The sequence below is a fragment of the Apodemus sylvaticus genome, chromosome 17 (assembly GCF_947179515.1).
Source record: "Apodemus sylvaticus chromosome 17, mApoSyl1.1, whole genome shotgun sequence".
Lineage (NCBI taxonomy): Eukaryota > Metazoa > Chordata > Mammalia > Rodentia > Muridae > Apodemus > Apodemus sylvaticus.
In genome coordinates, this window is record NC_067488.1 from 7,243,501 (window position 1) to 7,265,610 (window position 22,110).

Genomic DNA, 22,110 nt, shown 5'->3' on the forward strand with positions numbered 1-22,110 from the left:
TTCTTTTCATGCTATAACCACTGTCTGAGTATCTTTGTTACTGACTCTCAGGCCTGCCGTCTTCTGTAAGTCTTTAGTCCTTTTCTGTTTCAGACTGAGTGATTGTCTTGTGTGTTCAAAGAGATTGTCATTGCTCTCTCCTTCCCATACTGTGGTGGAGCCTATCCATCTTCCTGGTTAAGTTTCAGGTATTTTTCAGGTAAAATTGTCGCCTTGTGTCTTTTAACAGTTCTTACTCTAGGCCCATGAATACGCTTTCATAGTGTTATGAGAAGCGTAGTTGATTACCTTAGTTTTTCCCTTTGGAGTCAGACAAGAGTTAATATTAAATAGTGGCTACTAATGTTTATATATGTTAATTGTGATAGGTTAAGCATCTTTTTATGTTTGCTGGTATTTTACTTAATTTTCAAAATGACATTAGTTTTTACTGTGTCAGCCAATGCTATTCAAGGCCAGCCACATTGTACTTCCTCACCCCCTTCTTTCATTAATAGGATGTTTTTTCTTTGTTTTCAAATAGTTTAAAGTGGTAACTACTTTATTTTTACAGAGTACAGGCCTTATTTCTGATCATCATGTAGTTTGGAATCAGGGAAGCCAGAGACTGTGAACTGAATGGATTCTCTACCCTTCTTGGTTTTTATGTATATGCTTAACTACTTATCTTCCTTAGCCACAAAACACATAGATGCTTTCCTATGGGAAGTACTGTATATCCTGAAAAAAAATACACGTTTTCTAATATATAAACACTTTAAGGCTCTTGTGTAGTCCATACAGGGGCATAAATATACAACAGACTGCTTATCTCCACCTGTCAGTGTATAGTACTGGAATTCTAATTTTTATCCGTGTTATAACATTATTTGAGAAGCACCTTTCTGCTCTATGGGTGACAACTGAAGTTCTTTTTATACATTTTATTTTGTGTGTATTAGATAATATAGTTCTATTTGTTTTCACAAACAAATTTTAAGAGATAATTTTCTCCTGTCTCTGGGCTGGATGCGTATGTGCTCTAAGATAGCTGTGAATGTGCTACAATACATTTGTAGCCGACTGCATCACGTTGCCATGTCAAAACATTAATTACATACCTTAAACATAATTATTTGGAAATCCTGTTAAAAGAAATTTCTAGGCATCACCAATTCTTTTTGATTTCTTGGATCTAGAGTGGTACCCAATGCATGATTTCTAATGTGTTTTCAGACTTTGTAGCTGCTTTTCTGGACACTTTAAATGTCTTTATTGCTGATATTTGTTGCTGTTTTGTTTACTCACTCAATAACAAAACAAGCTACAAGCCTAGATTGGGCAGATCTCCCACTACACTACTCTATTCCCATCTATATTATCCCATGGAACTTGTGGTTTCTCCCAGCCAGGAGATTGTCTCTCTGCAGCCTCTCTGATCCCTCGTAGCTCCTCCTCCTTCCCCTAACAATCCTTTTCTCCTCCCCCAAACCCTCAGTTCCTCCTCCTTCCTCCTGCTCAATCATTGGCTCAAGCCTTTATTTGAAAAGTTAAGATGGGGAGAAAGTTCACAAGGCAGCCCCTCTGAGGAGTGGAATTAGCATCAAAATACAAGCCCAGGGCTATCCACAACAGATATTCCCATTTGAATAACTTATAGACCTTCAAATACATACAGGTCAACCACTGTTTAATATATTCCAAAAATTCAAGGATACATGTTTAAAAATCATTTTGCTATGAAGTTATTTATAGGCAATGTTATTTCAGAGAATATAAAATATCTTACTACCATATCTTCTCTAATAACAACAAAAAAGGTTCCTCTTGTATAATTTTGTCATCTTATAAGTCATCTTCCTTTATTCAGTCGCTTTAACCAGAAATCTGAATGTTAACCTTGAGTATTCAGTATGTTGATAGTGAAATTTCACAGGTCTCTTTTTCTCGTGTTAGCTAATGTAGGTTATAGTCACCGTGTCCTTCCTAGAGGTTATTGGAAACACCTTTAGCTTTTGGTTTCTTCTAACCCAGATTTTAGAATTTAGATTCAGCTTTTGTAAGTGTAAGTCAGATTCTGTGAGGTTCACTTAGTGTTTGACACAGGTAATCTTTAACCCGGAATGGAAGGGTGCTTCCAGGATCTGTTCCTTTTGTTTAGGTTTGCCATTTGTTGGTGGCGATGGTGGTGAATTTTTTTTTTTTTTTTACAGTATCTGTCTAACTAGAATGATCTTTTCTTTTCCATATGCCTATCTTTCTCTTTACTTGCCCAGTCTCACATCTTTCAGTTCCCATCTCAGATATCATTACTGTGAAGCTGTTTGGTGATTCTCAAATCATGTTAGATTTCCTGTTTTCTCATAGTCTCTTGTTCTGTCCTCTGACACACTAATTTGTCATGTCTCTCCCCAGCCTTTGTAAACATGTTTCTTTGTTGGCCTCTATGTTATAGAACAAATGGAAGATCTTCCATAAGTATTTGTAAATTAATTAAAACAATAATAGTGTTTAAAATATGTGCATATGTATACTGAAAAGAAGTTCTTTTTGAAAAAAAAAAAACTAAGCATGGAAAATAGATTTTTACAAGTTGCCATCATGTTAATTGTCTACCAAGACTGCAATAGTGTAATTTCTTAAAAGATAAACTGGATTAATGAAATATGAAATAATTCATGTCATATAAGTAAATTTTATTGTTTTTACTCTTCCTTTCTACTGATAGAAATTGAATGATACTTTTGATCATTCTCACAGAATATTTGTTGTGCTATTTTTTTAATCACTTAAAATTTTGAGGGAGTTTTCATCATTATAAAGATTATCATATTTCATTCCAGGCACAATATCTAATTATTTGGCTTGAAGATAGTAATTATTGCTGAGCCAGAACTTAATTTTCAAATGTCTACCAGTCTTTTGAGGAAAAACCTCATGGCTTTAGACCAGCATGGAAAAACAAATTAGCTCAAAACCATATACAGCAGATCAGTTTTTGTCTTAATCAGCTTATCCAACCATTTTTATTTCTACTTTTGCTTATTGTTAGCAAAAATATTCTGGTTTTAAAACTCTGGCAAGGCTGTTGTTCTGTACCTCTGTCTAGACTACAGAAGTCTTATATTTTGCATTTCATGAATTCTATTTGAAATCATAGCTTTTTCCTGGTATCTTATGAGTACTGCAGATAAAGTTCTTGACAGCAGACAGGATCCCACAGTTTAAAATGTTTATCATTTCTCTGTCTGTCCTTCCCCATTGTCTCCTTGACTGCGTTCTTGCCTGCCGGGCTCCAGGAGACATGGAGTACAGCTGGTTGGAGCATGCGTCTTGGCATAGCAGTGAGGCGTCCCCAGTGTCTTTGGTGAGACGTGTGGGGCCTTACTACTTAATTCCTGATACCATCTCACTCTCCTTTTTATTTACACCTTTGCATGTTTTCTTTTTTTGTATCTTTTTTGTTTTATCTCACACTTGTAGGGGACAGTCAAAAGGGAAAAAGAAAAACTAGTGAGCAGGGAGTTTTGTCGGATTCTAACACCAGGTCTGAGAGACAAAAGAAAATGATGTACTTTGGTGGCCACTCTTTGGAAGAGGATTTGGAATGGTCTGAGCCTCAGATTAAGGATTCTGGGGTAGATACCTGTAGTAGCACAACTCTTAACGAGGAGCATAGCCATAGTGATAAGGTACTGAGACGCGGAGCCTGCCTTCCAGCCTGCTCATTCGGTCTTCCTTTGTTTGCGCTCTGTCACTCATTGAAACAGGACATACTAAAAGGACAGGGCATTTCAAGAGTCAATGTAGCATTCTCGTAAGGTGCAGAAAAGAAAAACAAAACAACTCAACAACCAAGCCAAAAGCCCTTTGCTTGCTTTGCTGTTCTTGTTGATTGACAGCATACCAAAACTAAGGAAATGAAAGTAAACCTTAGGAACAAAGGAATGTTTTGCATACAGTTGAATAAGAGAATTTTGCAATGTTGTTATAAAAAAAATAAATATTTTTTGGATTGGCTTATTTTAATACTTACATATATTTTCCTTGGGATGAAAAATCAAATTATTAGTCATCTGAATCCCAGGCAAAAGGGAGATAATCGGGTCTGTTGCACAGAAAATGTTGTTTTTCTTTTTTCCCTTTCACTGTCATTTTGTTCATTTTGCTTTATTGTCGTAGCATTCTGATGTAGAATTAACCAGTAGTAGATCCATTACCATCTGCTTTCATATTTATTATTTTATTTGCTTTTAGTGTAGCAAAAAATAATCTTTTACCATATAGATGTGATTGCCTGGAACTTGTCTTTTGCCTGCCAAATTTTGCATGGAGTTGTGCATGCTACCTTTAGGTAACCATGGAATTACTATGATTACACAAATCATTTACTTTGTAGCTTATCATATTATTCATAATGAAATAGTCTATCATTTAAAGACATAATTCTGAACCAAGGAATGAAATAAGGTGTTAATATTATTATTTAACTAATTGTCTTTAAATTACCTATTAAAAGAAATTAAATGAATAGATAAAAGTCTAAAACAACTAGTAACCCTTTTTGCCAGGTGTGGTGGCCTTTATGTCATTGCTGCAAAGGCAGGTGAATCCTTACAGATTTACAGATAGGCATAGGCTACATAGTGAGTTCAAGAGCAGGTTGGGCTATATAGCAAAAGCCTATTAAGAAATTCAATGAACTTTAATGAAGCAGGAACATGATCAGTTCATCTTTGAGTATATCCTGTTTCTACTGTGCAAATTCAGTTGGAAAGGTAGTGGAGATTTATGTGGTTTTGTGAATTTTCATGTTCATTGTGAGTTTAGGTTTCATGTTTCAATGTTCCTCCTTTTAACTACTAGGGTAAAAATATTTCAAAACTGTCCAAAAGTGTTTGAAGAAGAAATCATTTTTTAATGATATCAACTAAGTAGATTTCTACTGTATCTATCTTTTATGACTGTGAGGTTTTAATTAGTCTTAAGCAAGTTGAGCTATCAAATATTTTAAAGAAAATTTCAGAACTATTATGTTTTATAGTATTTTGGCAGATAACTGAGAATTTGCTATGATTGAATTTAAAAGAAAAGCTTGAATTCATAAAATTGGTGTTATAAAACTAATGCAGTAAACTCTTAAATTAGTAACTTGGAATGTAAACTGGTTTGTGTAATCATATTACTATAGAATTCTGAAGTTTAGAGATACTGTTCAAGGATGGTAATTTGTCATAAAATTAATTTTTCTTATTGTTGATATTGTATGTTAGCACCCTGTGACCTGGCAGCCATCCAAAGATGGAGATCGCCTAATTGGTCGTATTTTATTAAATAAGCGTTTAAAAGATGGGAGTGTACCTCGAGATTCAGGAGCAATGCTGGGCTTAAAGGTATGTAACAAACTTTCTTGGATTTTGGCTCTATATTGCTTTACAGATTTATCAACAAAACAAATATACTTTTTTATACCGATGCCAATTAAGGAGATATCTTATTTCTATTTTCAAGAATTCTAAAATATTTTGCATTGTTCTTGTAAAATCATTTTCCAAAATATTTTTAAGATGTTTCCATGATAGGAGGTAAAGTAAAGTGATTACCTTGCAAGTAAGAGGCCCTGATTCCAATCCTCAGAGTCCACAATTCAAAGCCAGTCCAGGTACTGTGCCCACGGAATCCTGAAGCTGAGGAAGGCAGAGATGACCAAATTTCCTGTACTTACTGTCTCGCCAGCCTAGTCTGCCTGACAAGTTCCAGATCATTGTTGATTTAGGACACTAAAGGTTGTTCTTGGCCTTTATACAAATGCGTACATGTCCATGCACACTCATACACATATGCACCTGCAAACACACACACACACATCCATACAAATATACATACATACATACACACACATATATATATACACATATGTAACTGAAAACACACAAACATCCATGCACCCTCATACCTATGTGCACCTGAAAACACAGACAAATCTATGTATACTCATTGACATGTAAGCCTGCAAACACACAAACAGGTATCCATGCCCACTCATGCACATGCACACCTGTAAACATAAACATCCAGGGACACTTATCACTCATGCACATGTACATCTGTGAACTCACACATCTATATACACTCATGCTCATGCACACCTGAAAACTCACACATTACCATGCATACTCAGACACATGTGAACACTTGTGAACATACACATCCTTGCTTACTTATATACATTTACACCTGAAAACATGCACACATTTTGTGCATACCCATGTACATGTAACCTGTACACACACACACACACACACACACATACGTACACACACAAACGTGTACAAAATTATTTTTTGTAGTCTATAATAGTAGTTTTGCCTATGTTTTTGAAAGACATTGATAATAATTTGGTTAGAAAAGAGTTTGAATCCTAAATGCAATGAATATGCTTGAACTTATACTGTTTATCTTGCCTATATTTATTTCAGTATTAAAATAATTGCTTTAGTTTTTGAGTATGAAACTTGAAAATATAATATGTACATTACATAAAAGTCTTATTTGATATAGTAAAGTGTATTAATACATGTAAATGTATATATTTTAGGGGAAATTAATTTGTCTTGGTTTGGGATATCAGGAGTCAAACTAAAGCCCTTAAGCATGCTAGTCAAATGCTCTATAACTGAGTTATATCAATCCCAATATACCATTTGAAATGTATACCCTTAAATAACCATCAGGTACCCTTAAATAACCATATCAATATTAATGATATATTTGGACTATAAAATTATAGTTCAACTACTAATGTATTAGTACATTGTCAACATAACATCTAACCTTCCTGAAATAATGATTCTGTAGAGAGTTAATGCCTGACACTCACATGTAGCCCTAACTGCCAACTGTTCCCTTTGAGCCTGAGTTCATGAAATTCCCTCAGGATGATTCACTAAGGAAGCTAAAGCTGAAGAAAGGCAGGGAGAGAGCTGAGAAAAAATTATAGAATGCTATTTAGGCTTTGAAGGTATATTAGGTATAGAATGCATAATAGGTTTTGTATTTTAGTGAAAACTGAAATAAAATAGAATAAATGTTTCAGTTAAACCATTGCTACAGGAATTGTACTCCAGAATATAGTAAACAGCATTAGAAATGTTGGTGTAAGTGAAATTGGATGGTTGCAGTACTTGACACTCATCTGGTTATTTTACATCTCTCATCTTAGTCAGTATCCACAGGGGTCCTCTATGCTTTCCATGGTCAGGAGACATGCTGACATGGTGGGATTTTAACTCAGAGTGCACATAATAAAGCAGTGGGGCAGAGGTCAGACAGGCTTGGCTCTGATTTCAATTAGCGTGGCTACTTTTATTTCAATGATTTTTCGTGGTGGAGAGGATTTATTGTAGATGAGGGAGAACATAGAGACAGAGACATCTGGGAGAGTCAGAGTGAACATGGTCCAGATCCAGGCCTTGTGAGGAGATGGAGAAGAGGCACAGGGAGAGCAGGAGATGGGAGGGAAAGGGAAGGGTAGGCCAAGGGCGGAGTAAGTGCTCCTCACACAGCATTGGAGGAATAAGCTTCTCATAGCATCAGATGTCTGTCTAAGTAATGGAGGACATGGCATGTACTTTGAGTTGTTGAAATATGATAAACTAAAACAGCATCCAGGTAACTTTACCACAAAAGAATACACTCACTATGCACTCACTGATAAGCAGATATTAGCCCAAAACTTCCAAATACCCATGATATAATTCAAATACCATATGAAGCTCAAGAAGAAGGAAGACCAAAGTGTAGGTGTGTCAGTCCTTAGAAAGGGGAACAAAATACTCCAGAGAGCAAATACAGGGGCAAAGTGTGAATCAGAGACTGAAGGAAAGGCTATCCAAAGACTGACCCACCTGGGGATCCATCCCATATACAGTCACCAAACCCAGACACTATTGTGGATGCCATGAAGTGCTTGCTGACAGTACGGCTGTCTCCTGACAGGCTTTACCAGAGCCTGACAAATGCAGAGGTGGATACTAGCAGAGAACCACAGGACTGAGCACGTAGTCCCCAATGAAGCAGTTAGCGGAAAAACTGAAGGAGCTAAAGGGGTTTGCAAAGAGAGACCTGTGGCTTCAGCAGCATATGTAGCAGAGGATGGCCTTGTTGGACATCAATTGGAGGAGAGGCACTTGGTCCTGTGAAAACTTGATGCCCCAGTGTAGGGGAATTCAAGGATAGGGAGGTAAGAGTGGGTGGGTGGGTGGGAGCAGGGGGAGGGGGAGGGGAAAAGAGGTTTCGAGGTGAATCCAAATAAATAAAATATCCAGTAAAAAACGAATTTTAAAAAAAGCAGCATCCCAACTTCACTAGTAATCAAGGAAATGCAAATCAAAACAACCCTGAGATTTCACCTTACACCAGTCAGAATGGCTAAGTTTAAAAACTCAGGAGACAGCAGATGTTGGTGAAGATATGGAGAAAGAGGAACACTCTTCCACTGTTGGTGTGGTTGCAAATTAGTACAACCACTCTGGAAATCAGTCTGGCAGTCCCTCAGAAAACTGGGCATGTCAATTCCGAAAGATCCTGCTATACCACTTCTGGGCATATACCCAGAGGATTCCCCAGCATATAATAAGGATACATGTTCCACTATGTTCATAGCAGCCCTATTTATAATAGCCAGAAGCTGGAAAGAACACAGGTATCCCTCAACAGATGCAAAAAATGTGGTATATCTACACAATGGAGTACTATTCAGCCATTAGAAACAATGAATTCATGAAATTCTTAGGCAAATGGATGGAGCTGGAGAACATCATACTAAGTGAGGTAACCCAGTCTCAAAAGATCAATCATGGTATGCACTCACTAATAAGTGGATATTAGCTTGGAAAACTGGAATATGCAAAACATAATCCACACTTCAAATGAGGTACAAGAAGAATGGAGGAGTGGCCCCTAGTTCTGGAAAGATCCAGTGTAGCAGTATAAGACAAAACCAGAACAGGGAAATGGGAAGGGATGGGTGGGAGAACAGAGGGAGGGAAGGGGACTTATGTGACTTTCGGGGAGTGGGGAACCAGAAAAGGGGAAATCATTTGAAATGTAAATAAAAAAAATATATCGAATAAAATTTAAAAAAATAAAAAATAAAAATTAAAAATTAAAAAAAAAAGCAGCATCCAGTATTTAGTACAATGCCTGGCATAGTATCTGAATTTTGTAATCATTAGTACTGACTATGTTATACTAATGATTACAGTAGCCTTGTTAAATTTTCTTGAGCAACAAGTTTTCTTAAAACATTTGCATGAACATGTGAAGGTATATTTACATTTAACTTTCAGAAATAGGCAGTATTAATTAATATTGACTGAATTGCAAGTGAGTATAATACACCATAACTGGGGAATATATGCATGGAAAAAGATAAGATAGGTCAGTAATTTTTTGTTTCATTCAGTGATCTGTAACTCACTTCATAAGATAACAAACCAGTTTCATCAGCGACTTTAGTTACTATCGTTTGCTTCACCTACCGTGAATTTTGGTATGGACTGCTTGAATGGTTGACCAGAGGCAAATAGTTAATTTTGTAAGAGTATTTATTGTATTTTCCATATGATTTTACAGTATTTCTAATGCATGTTTCCAATGTGCATTTCTTTTTCTACAATAAATATTTTAATAGAAAATAAAAAGTAGAAAATTTGGGCTTCAAATATTGTAAAGTTTATATTTTTGATGAGGTTAGCTTTTATACTTTTCTTAAGAAAGATCTATTATTATGTATATCATCAATATATTTAAAAGATTATGATCGAAAATATAGTAGTCTATCATAGTAAACATGAAAATTTTATGTTTCAAATTTATGCTTAAAAATGTTTATATAATTAAAAAGTAATATAATGTTTTGAGAAATGATAAAAATGAGAATTCTAAAATAAGGAAGAAATTTTTGAGTTGATTTTTAAGGTATATGTATTTTAACAAGAAGAAAATAAATTACAGCCAATTTGGAATATATACATTTCCTTCTGCAGGCATTTACTGTCTAATGGCAGCATTATACTATTTAAGAAATAACATTTAGTACATTAATTACAGTTTAACGTCTCTAAATTGGTCTGCTTTTTTTTTTTTTTTGAGTCTTTGACTATGTTCACTTTAATAGTATGTCAGACAATCTTTTCCTCTTTTAAACAGGTTGTAGGAGGAAAGATGACTGAATCAGGTCGACTTTGTGCATTTATTACCAAAGTAAAAAAAGGAAGTTTAGCTGATACTGTAGGACATCTTAGACCAGGTAGGTTCTTACCATTGGTTGTTTACACTTAAAATGTCAGCTATGGGCTAAGGTCCTAGGATGTTTGTCCCACATGTGCAAAACCTTGAGCTTGATCGCTAGCCAAAAGAAAACGCTAGCTAGGAATAGGTAAGGAAAGGTCTTCTCTGGTACTAGTGATTCTACCAGTAAGGATTAGGCTTTTTCACAGAAACTAAAACTTTTTTCATTAATGGAAAGTTTTATCTTTTATTCCTTGTATATACTAGACATAATATCTTTTTGAAAACTGCTTTTTTTTTGGAAGCAAAATACATTTTGCTCTTTTCGCCACTCTCCCCCGCTTCTCTCAGATTTCCTCTCAGGTCTCCACATCCCCAGCTTTATATGTCAGTGACAGATGTTCTCGTCTGCCTGTAAAATTAGCTTGTTTTGTTTCCCAAAATCTTTATTTTTCTTTTGAAAAACATTACAATGTTGTTTAGGAAACAAAGTTCATGCACCTTTTCTCAATTATGTCATTCCATATTATTTGGCCAATTCCTCCAATTCCTATTGAAGAAACCCTTAAATTCCTTGAGGAAGATTTCATATAATGTGAATCACTTAACATTTTACAAAAGATCGTAAGAGTTTAGTCAATTGACCCTCGAAGCAGTATGTAACTAACCATGTATACACTACAAATCTAGAATAGAATCATGCAGTCCTCAAAGAGAGGGTTGACCTTTATCATTGTCTCCATCTAATTGTCTACAATTAGAACTTCTGTTAAGAAATCAAATGGATGTAACTTGATGCAGTGCTATTGGCCATTATTACTGTGGATTGAACATGCTATCCTAGCTATCGAATTCTGTGTGCCTGAGTTGTTCTCAGTGTGCACGCTATTCTGTTCAGGTGGATTTACTTCTGGAATTTGCTGAAGTTCAGTGGGCCTGGCTCATATTTATAAGATTATTCCTGACACTGTAGGTGATGAAGTCTTGGAATGGAATGGGAGGCTATTGCAAGGAGCCACATTTGAGGATGTTTACAACATTATTCTAGAATCCAAACCTGAACCACAAGTTGAGCTTGTTGTTTCAAGGCCGATTGGGTAAGAGAATTTTAGCAATTTTCTTTTACTAAATTTTTAAGACTTACTTATTTTCATTTTATGTGTATGAGTGTTTTGTTTGCTGTATATGTGTGCACATCATGCATGCCTGGTACACACAGTGGTCATATTCCTTGGTGTTAGAGTTATGGATGGATGGTTGCAAACCAACATGTACATGCTAGGAACCATGTCCTGGCCCTCTGCATGAGCAGTGCGTGTTCTTAGCCTTGGAGCCATTGGTCCAGGCGCAGTCTCTAACTTACTTGAATGCTCTTCAGCATTCTGGAGTGTGTGATCCAGAATTGTCTGACTGCTTTATAAAAATTAGTTACTTTCTAGATTTATTTTTTCTTTAACCAAAATATTTAATATTACAATTAATGATTTTTCCTTATGTGATTGCAATAAAATATGTTGTTGATTTCCAAATAGGAAAAATATTATGTCATTACTTTTAGGAAAAGTTATATTAGTCTTTTACATTCAAAAATGTCAATAACTGTGGTCTATATATCTTACAGTTTTTTTGTTTTTGTTTTTCAAATGGAGACTAGCTTACAAAGATAGATAAACAAAAGCATATAATATCCAGATATGGAGCTCACTTAAGGAAAAGCAGTTTCTTTTAAAAAGTGATCAGTAACATCAAAATATGCAACATTAAAACACACTTTGTCATTGGATTTATTTATTGCATTGCAAATAGCTTATTTTCCCCAAAAGTGGCAGTAAAATTAATTCTCTCATCTATGTTATAAAGATTATTTATGACGGGTCCTGCCAGTGCTTTTTCTGTAGAAACTTATATTCTATAATAATATAAAAGACATCAGAATTAAATTAGAAAAAATGCGTAACTCGACAGTTAACTATTGAATAAATTATTAAAAAATTATATGGGAGGCAAGCACCTATGAATGGAGGCTATAGAAATTCCTTCTAGCAATCATGCACTGTTTATTCACTTAGGAAATAATGGATTGGAGGCTTTTGCCTCTTTAAAGTTTGGAAATATGGTAAAACCATAGAGTCTATATTTTAATATTTAAGTATATACAATTATATTTTTAAAATAATTTATAGTCATATTTTATGAATGAATCTAGTTATTACTTTCTACTTGCATATTAAATAAGTATAGGTATTTTTGATATAAATATAGTTACAAGGTAATTTTGGAACTCCTAGTATGAATCATGCTTGCCTGTTATCAATGCAAGATTTAAAAATTTTAGTTGTAGTGATATTTGGTTTGGCTTGTAGTGTAATTTATTTAGAAAAGAAGGCGAAAATAAAGAATTGAATAAATATATATTATAAAACTTACCTTGTTGAATGCAAAGCATTTTCAAAGTAGATTATAGTCTAAGGTTATACAGTAAGGCACATAGGAAAGAAGGTTTATATTTTTATAAATGTGTTGAAATGCACATAGGTTTTAGTTCCTGTCAGAGAAAGCTGTAAAAATGTGATCCCAGACTTGGGAGGAAAAGGCAGAAGTGTGTGGCAAATTCAAGGCCAGCTTTACCTAGGTCAACTTGTCCAAAAACAAATAAAAAAATTGTGGTCTGCCTTTTAACATCCTCATAAAGCTTTTATATACTTACTTCCCTGTTTTCACTTTTTATTCCTAATTTTTATAGGATAACAAGATGCTTCAATTGATAAAAGTTTATTTTTTATCCTTTTCTATCATTCCAGAGATATTCCTAGAATACCTGATAGCACGCATGCACAACTGGAATCCAGTAAGTTTAATTTATTCTAGGATATGTCATTAAGCATATCATTCATTTCAGGTCTAGTAAATAAGTTTATCTAGCAATATGAAATAAGATAAGTAAATTTATAGCCTCAACATAATCATATAAAAATGTTGAGGAAAATGTTATGGTATTTCACATCTCTGTTGAAAATATTCCAAGCTCTATAATTATTTTAATATTTTATTTTCCCCTGCCATGATTATTGTAGATTTTTAAGGTTCTTTACTAAGGTATGTTCATATAAACTGCACATGAAGTATTCAGTTAGGCAAGTTTTTGCTGCCTATGTACCCATGTACTTCAGTGAAAAGTCATGACCATTTTTACCACCTTGGCTACCTACTCCCAAAGTGTCCCACAAAATTTTAAGTTTGCAGCTTTGTAACTCTAATGTTTTGTAGAAGGGTATGCTTGGAAAAATATAGTGAATAGTTTTATTTATTTTAATTTATATTTTTTTCAGATTAAAATAGTAGATCTAATTTTATATCACAGCAGTAATGGAACAACCAGCATATAAGTTCAACTTTGTTTTGATTTCAACTGCATTTTCATATCTTTAATTAGCTGTTTCCTGATGAACTCTTTCCTTATTGACTAGGAGTAGTATAAGGGGTACAGGGAGAGAAGATGAGGGTTGCAACTTAAACAAATAAGCACACAAACAAATATGATAGACAAAATTGTGAAGTAGTTTTCAAGGAGAAATTAGAATGGTTCAGGAGAAGCAGTCGCCGCCACATTGAATAGGTTTCAAAGCCTCCTTAAGGATGTCTACTTTCCCTTGGAGAATTTATGTGCTTTGGGAAATGCTTTCAAAGAACCATTTATACTTAACACTTGATTATATCATTAAAATTATTGAATGAAGCCAGGGCTAAGCAAAGCAAAGCTCAAAAACGTCACAATTGGCAAGAGAGTGGTGACCCTGGTCACATAAACTACAGGGTAACAAATAAACATTAGAGCTATATAGTGCTACTGGCATTGGTTTCATTTAATTTATACTTGCAACTTGGTGTTGCAGCTAAACTCCGGCAAAGGCTGAGTATTTCTCCTTACAGTAGTAAGATACCATGAAAGCAATAGGAAACCATTTGTTTTATGGCTATCTAAAATGCCTCAGACTATGATGGTAAACTTGTCCTTGGAGAGCCAGGAATGTTAGCTCAATGTGGTTCCAAACTTTTATTGTTTGAACATTAGACTCTATACCTGTCCAAGGACCACTGTTAAAGTTGCTGCTCTGGATACATGTGTAGTATTTGCTCCATATGATTTTAGCTGTTAGGTGGCTGCCAAAGTTGCATTGTTAAAGATGCTATCATTATCTCTTCATCCCTGCGAGCTTAAATCATATATTATACTGATTTCCCTGTTATCTGTTGCTTTGTAAGCCTTGTGAAGTAACAAATGATTTCAGCAAAGGCATCAATAATTTACTTCTAAATATTGTGAAAAGGCATCACCATTACTTTTTGAGTAAATTTGCACCTTTCCCTTTATGTGATACACATTCTAGAAGTGAGTTTTGTACTCATGCATTTCTAATGAGGCATATGGTTCAACAGAGTGAGTTCAAATTCTAGTCTTGACCCTGATATTTAGTTTTATTGATATGTTATATACTTTACATTGTTTTGGATACTCAAAGATGTTAAAATTCACTGTGCTTCCAAAGTAAGTTCTGCTTTTCCACCCCCCTCTCCTGTAACTATTTGCACAGTATGCACCACCAACTTTTTCAGAGACCATAACTGGTACAAAGGTGACCTTCTATTTTTGATAATAGGGTTGAAATCTCAGTACTGTCCTACATTTCTCACATTGTTGGTTTCTCCTACACAGTAGAAGATTGAACCTAGGCTGGCAAGTGCCAGCTGATCTAGTGAGCCGCGCCCCCAGTTCTATTTAAGGCATCACTTTAGTATCACCTGAAGTCCTTCTGCTCACCCCCTTAACAGTGGCAAGCCACAATCCTCTTATTAGTGTGTATAGTTCTGCTGGTACTTAATATCTATTTCTGTAAACATTCCGACTGGTTCCCTCAACTGCTTAGAGTGAAAATCACACACATAACATTCGGTCACTGTCGCTTCTGCCATTGCCTGTCTTTTTCATAATCTCTCCCTTCATTTCTACTAGTGTAATACTTTTATATCATATAAGGTTTGTCTTAAAATTACCCAAAAATCTTTAATAGTTTTTGACATTCTAGTACTTATGTTCTTAGCATTTAAATTTTAGGTTGTCATGAAAAAGGTTTATTGTTTTGTGTTTTGGTTTTTCTTCCTTTTGCATTTTAAATATTTTCTCAATATTGAGTGTGAGTTCAGATAATAAACAAGTGAGTTTGGATTAGAGCCTGCTGCTGTTACAAAGTTAGCACAGCACAAGTGTAACCGTGGCTCTAAATAACACTTAGGCAAAACAAAAACAAACAACAAAAATTAACTGTCTGAAACAAAAGCAAACCTCACTAAAACTCCTTAAGATTATAATATTGTGAAATAAAATGGTCTCTATAAATTGACTCTTCAAGGACTTTTAAAAGAAGCATGTTGAGTTGTTCTGAAATAGGAAGAGATGCTTTATTATTCTTTGTCTTTTCAGGTTCTAGCTCATTTGAATCTCAAAAAATGGATCGTCCTTCTATATCCGTCACCTCGCCCATGAGTCCGGGCATGCTGAGGGATGTCCCGCAGTTCTTATCTGGACAGCTTTCAGTATGTAATCACAAACTGATCGCTCTGTGAATAGTGAATGAGTCTGTTAAAATATGATGCTAAGGGTTTTTTGTTAGTTTGTTTTGTTTGTTTTTGTTTTGTTTGTAAGCCAAGTTATTACCAGAGCATAATTGTGCCTTTAGTATTAGCTTTTTATTTTTCATAATTTTTAGTTACTTAAAATTTTTGGGTTATTTCTTATAATGCTTTTTTAATGTGAAGTTTATAGAGTTTAGTAACTTCATGAGGATATGTAACCCTTCTTTTAATCATCACAAAGGGTGATGATTTTTACTCTTTACTTTTAAATGACTGGGAATTGCTATTATTTTTTAAGAGAGAGGAAAATGGTATATCATGCCAAGATTGAATTAAGATAGAAGCGAATATTTATGTAATCTTTGCTTTTCAGTCTTAAGGAAATTTGGGGTGGAATTTTAATATTGTTCAGATATATAAGGCTTCTAGAAGTTTTTTTTTTTTCACAATGTCAAGACTAAATAATGCAATGAGGTAACTTTTCATTATGTGAGCATTGGTTGGTATCTTTTCAAGGTCAAGTTAAGGGTTTAATTCCACATTCTATATTATCTTCTTATTATGTGTGGGTCTGTAGATTTTAGTCCTTTCATTGCATTATCATTCCCATAGTAGAACACATCCAGCTTTGTTGTTCTAGTAATTTTTAATTGCTAATTTGGAATTTCCTGAATACTAAAGAAAAGAAATTCTCAAACCCAGAAATTGACGTTGATCAAAACTGTGATAGTTAAAACCCAAACTGTTATGAAATTGTACCTTAAATTCCTTAACCATACCTTTCTTTACATCAGCCCGAAATTTCTTCTTTTAGTTTTAAGGGGAAATGATATATTTTTGGGAGTGTTTTTGACCTTCAACAGTTCTACTTTATTAACATCATTTCAAATTACAAGATCATATACATATTGTGCTAGAAGAGAATGCTAGAAGTACATGGAAGGGATTTGGAAAAAATTTAAACTCAATTGATTTCCTCCTGATTAAAAATTAGTCTGGAAGTAGGTCAAAACTGGTAAGGCTGTGAGGGCAACTGTAGCCCGTGTAACTGCAGCTGCACACGAAAAGCACATTCTCACTTTTGTACCTAGAAAGGAAAATATTCTATAAATTTAGATGAAATGTTAATTATATGCATTTTGAAATTATACACAGATACACAATCAAATTACATTAAAAAACAGGAATTATAAGTATGGCTCTTACTTATCATCAGAAATCTAGTCAGTGCAAAAATAAAAGTAAAACCTCTAATAATCTTAACACTCCGTGTGACTTTTTAAAGTCATGCACATATATTTTAAATAAAATTTCACATACATTTGGGTTTTTTTTTTTTTTTAGTTAGGATTTTGCTGTATAATTCTAGCTGCACTGAACATCCTATGTAGGCCAGGCTTGGACTGAACTTCTGGTGACACTTCAGCTTCTGCCTCAAAGTCCTGAGACTATAAGTTCATGGCCTGAATTCTGCTTTTTTCTTCATTAACTTATAGACTTTGTCGTGTCTTTAAAAATTCCTCTTAACTTTACTTTCCTATCTATAATACTACATTTATCTTAGCTTCTAGTTTTTGTTATTATAAATAATTATGCCACTGAAATACTTAGATACATATGAATATTTATAGTTAATTAATTTAAGAATTTTTTAGAAGTAAAATTATAATTCAAATGCTAAAGTATAAACTTGAGATTATTGAACAAATCTATTCTAATCACACCTAACATAAATCACCTATTTTATATATACATGTTATATGTACACACTACATATAAGTGTCTGTGTGTCTGTGTGTGTGTATATATATATATGCACATATATATATATAAAACACATAAATTAAATTTCTGACAGAAATAGTAGTTCTAGTCACCAGGCATATAAATGAACAAAATAGAATGCCTTTTATTACTGTATAATTTTTAATGTCCTTCATGATCTTTGTATTAGGTCAGCATAAACAAGGTGTTTTCCTGAATTACAAGTGTGTCTGTATCAGCATATAGAAAATTTGGTTTCGTGTAATAATGTAGGAGTTTGCAGCTTGCCTACAAATGTCAGTTTTTTAGAACACTCTTAGGCAGTGTTAACAGTTGTAATTAAATAATATGATAAGAGCGACTGAAGGAGAAAGGGTTTATTGTCCTGTATCAGGAACTTAAATAACTGTTCATCTGGCATCCACCAGAGAGCAGAGAATGTGGATACAAGTCCATCCTTTGCCCAGAGAACAGCTCGGGGATCCTTTCCCTCCTGCTGTTGTTAGTTATCAAGACCCCCTGACAGGCATACCTAGAAAGTTATTTTCTCAGGTGACCCCTTATTCATTCACATTGATATTTTTCTTTTACCATCACAATTGCAACCCCATTTTCTTCCACCTTGGGACATATTTGCTTTTCAAACATTCTACTTGTGTTCACTCCTCATTAAGTCACAACATTACTGATGCCTCAGAACACAAATTATTTGTCTATTTTTGATGTAATTTTCCTAATGTATTAGTTCTTTTGCTGATATATTTTCAAATAAAAAACACATGATGGATAGCTCTTGTTTGCATGTTTATACTCAAATCTGTTGATTAATTTTTTTGGAGTATTTTTACACATCTTACAGATTTTTTTCTTTTTTTAAATTAGATACTTGCTTTATTTACATCTCAAATGATATCCCCTTTCCTCATTACCCCTTTGAACACCCCTTATCCCATCCTCCCTCCCCCTGCTCACCAACACCCCCCCTTCACTTTCCTGACTGGCATTCCTCTATGCTGGGGCATCGAGCCTTCACAGGACCAATGGCCTCTCCTCACATTGATGTCTCAAAAGGCCATCCTCTGCTACATATGTAGCTGGAGCCATGGGTCCCTCCATGTGTGCTCTTTGGTTCGTGGTTTAGTCCCTGAGAGCTCTGGGGAGTACTGGTTGGTACATATTGTTGTTCCTCCTGTGGGGCTGCAAACCCCCTCAGCTCTTTGGTCCTCTCTTTGGCTGCTCCGTTGGGGAACTTATGCCCAATTTTGTAAAGGTTTATATAGTTAATTTTCTTACCATGCTGAATCCTGTGGCTGCTTATCATCCTAGGACTTACCCACAAAAGAACCATGAATCTATTTGACGAGGAAAGCAGAATGAGCCCAAGCAAGCACTGTATTCTTCCTGCATCCTGTTAGGCCATCGGCAGCATTGCCTTATGGGGATTCTTTTAAGTTCTCACTTTCTTTTTTTTTTTAAACTTTGTAAGAGAACTTTTTTGATTCTGAACAGTTTTAAATATGCTTACAGTATTTGCCTAGTTGTTTGATAGGCTGTTAGGCTAAATACTTCTCATTCTTTTTCTCTATGTGAGAAAGTCTCAATTCTTTTTTTTCCTATAGAAACTCTTTATTGATTCTACCCATAACTTTTTGTTTATTTAATTGTAGTGTCTGATTGATTTATTATTGCAAAATTACTTAATTTTTTTGCATTTGACTTTTGCTAAATATTACAAATGTAAATTTTACTTACCCATTTAAGAATTGAAGGATTTTAAAATAATAGTATGTATTTCATATTTTCCTTTATAAAACTGGAGAACATTTAGAAATATTTCCTGTGTGAAGCTGTTGGTTTCTTTTACTTCTTGCTTTCCCTTCCCTTCCTTCCCTCTACCATGCCCTCTCTCCCTCCCTCCCTCTCTCCCTCCCTCCCTCTCTCCCTCCCTCCCTTTCTCCCTCTCTCCCTCTCTCCCTCCCTCCCTCTCTCCCTCCCTCCTTCCCTCTCTCCCTCCCTCTCTTCCTCCCTCCCTCCCTCTCTCCCTTCCTCCCTTCCTCTCTTCCTTCCTCTCTCCCTCCTTCCCTCCCTCCCTCTTTCTTTCCTCCTCCCTCCCTCCCTCCTTTTAAAATTTGAGACAGTGTCTCACTATGCAGCCCTTACTGGTCTGGAAATGCTATTTTTCTAGACTAGACTTCAACTGGCAGACCCTTCTGCTCCTGCCTCTCCACTGGATGTTAGGATTAAAGGCGTGCATGTAATTCTTTTTTTTTTTTAATGCTTAGTAATTTTATTGGATATTTTATTTGTTTACATTTTAAATGTTATCCTCTTTCCCAATTTACATCCTAGAAACCCCCTATCCCATCCCTCCTCCTTCTGCTTCTGTGAGAGTGTTCACCCACCCACTCCTACCTCCCCGCCCTCGCAATCCCCTACACTGGGGCATTCAGCCTTCACAGGACCAAGAGCCTCTCCTCCCACTGATGCCCATCAAGGCCATCTTCTGCTACATATGCAGCTGGAACCATGGGTCCCTTCATGTGTACTCCTCGTTTGGTAGTTTAGACGCTCTGGTTGGTTGATGTTGTTGTTCTTCCCATGGGGTGGCAAACCCCTTCAGCTCCCTCAGCCCTTTCTCTAATCCCTTCATTGGGGGCCCCCTCCACCCTCGCTCGCACACAGGCACGCGCTCATGAGCATCCGCCTTGTCAGGTAGAGCCTCTCAGGAGCCAGCTATATCAGGCTCCTGTCAGCAAGCACTTTTTGGCAGCCCCGATAGTGTCTGTGTTTGGTGACTGTATTTGGGATGGATCCGCAGGTGGGACAGTCTCTGGACGGCATTCAATCTCTGCTCTTCTTTCCATTTTTATTTTTGGACTTTAATGTTTTTATAGCATTTGTGTTCTAGATGCAGTCCATAAAAAGCATGTCCTAAAGATCAGTACACGGAGTAGTGAAAAATGACATTACACATTCGTAGGCTGTGGTGTGCACTTTTAGAGTCCTCATTTGTATGAAGCCTTAGCTTTTACAAACATGGTGCACAGATCTTTGCCATTCTATAAACACTACTTAGGTCTGAAGCATAGACAGCTACAGCAGTAAAGGAACGGATGACTGAAAGCTGTGGAGTGGTTTCCTGGGGTCATGGCCAAAGGTGAAACTATAGAAAGTGAGAATTTCACAGCTTTCCAGTGCAGTAATTCCTCCTCATTTTAAGCCTTTAAATGCTTCATATATTTTTACATCATTAAAATTGTCATCTATGTACAGACATATTCGATAGTTATCTTTATGTATAACCTCATGGCTAAGCATAAGGTTTAAACAGGTTTTTAGAAATCTTATAGCTGCTTATTTCAGGTTGTTTTAGATAATGGAAAACTGTTTACTATAAAGAATTAATTATTTTGAAAATAATCTTTTTAAAGTGGAGCCTTCATTTTATGAGATAAAACATCTTTTCAAAGATCTCCTTTCTTGGCATATTTTATTTAAAACGCTGTAGAGATGTGAGCAGGGAAAATGGAATCCCTAACTCCCCTCCCCCTTCAGCACCTCTAGTTAATCTACAGCAGCTCCACACTCCCTCCACCTACAGAAGCTTTGTCCAGTGCAGATTTATGAGGGCAGACTTTTTCTTCTATCACTTTTCTATATCTGAACACTTCCTCACCGGTGTGTAACTTCTTTTGGAAGAAAACTCAGATTTGGTACTTAATATTTGGAGAGAAAAAGGCAACTCCTGGTGACCAACAGTCTGCTGTGAAGGTTGTTTTCCTTTGGGTTTTAGACTGGTCTAGTGATGCTGAACCTGAGATAAGCTTGCCTAGAACAAATCACCAGCTTTAGTGACAGCGGAAAAGACAGGAAGAAGTCCTTGGCTATCTGTGACATAGTGCAGAGGCGATGGAATCTGCTGACAGGGCGCAGAATGAAGTGTTCTTAATCCATTCTCAGACTCAGAGATGTGCTCTGGATTTGATTCTTGACCTATCATTGACATCTATTATCTATGAATTAGGTTATTATGATTTTTTTAATTCTCAGAAATGGTTTTAAAATAAAAGTTAAAAAAATTCAGAAAAGAAATGTGATGTTCTTTCTGAGAATTATGTTTTACTTACTTTGTATATTATAGTAGTCTTTGAGCATTTAGAAGTTCACCTAGACCTTTCTCATGTATTTTCTTCACTTGCATTTTGGGGTTAGAGCAATGACTTCCCACAGTGGTTGGGAATATCATGAGTTAATGATCATGTCATAAACGTTTAGGAAAAATAAAGAACTCTAAGTCTAAGTAAAAAGCAATAACCAAGACAGTGTTGTTAGTAGACAAGAAATGCATGTCCCATCTCAAGCGATGCATCCCGTGATGGACCCAGTGCTCTCCCCACACCAAACTCAGCTGTTCTTAATCGATGGACAATTAGGCTTCTGTTT

At 35.5% G+C, this 22,110-nt stretch overlaps 1 protein-coding gene across 29 annotated transcripts in view; it reads left to right on the plus strand.

Moving 5' to 3' along the window:
- Positions 1 to 22,110, plus strand: part of Rims2 (regulating synaptic membrane exocytosis 2) — a 540,571-nt gene that overhangs the window by 293,980 nt on the left and 224,481 nt on the right. For 20 of the 29 annotated variants that reach the window (XM_052160864.1, XM_052160857.1, XM_052160866.1 and 17 more), the window contains 6 exons: positions 3,279 to 3,346; positions 5,253 to 5,372; positions 10,192 to 10,291; positions 11,246 to 11,369; positions 13,074 to 13,120; positions 15,752 to 15,864. In XM_052160864.1, coding sequence (XP_052016824.1) covers positions 3,279 to 3,346; positions 5,253 to 5,372; positions 10,192 to 10,291; positions 11,246 to 11,369; positions 13,074 to 13,120; positions 15,752 to 15,864 — 572 coding nt within the window. Of the gene's footprint in view, positions 1 to 3,278; positions 3,347 to 3,462; positions 3,672 to 5,252; positions 5,373 to 10,191; positions 10,292 to 11,245; positions 11,370 to 13,073; positions 13,121 to 15,751; positions 15,865 to 22,110 lie in introns of all 29 variants that reach the window. The other 9 variants (XM_052160861.1, XM_052160860.1, XM_052160863.1 and 6 more) reach the window with 1 other exon arrangement.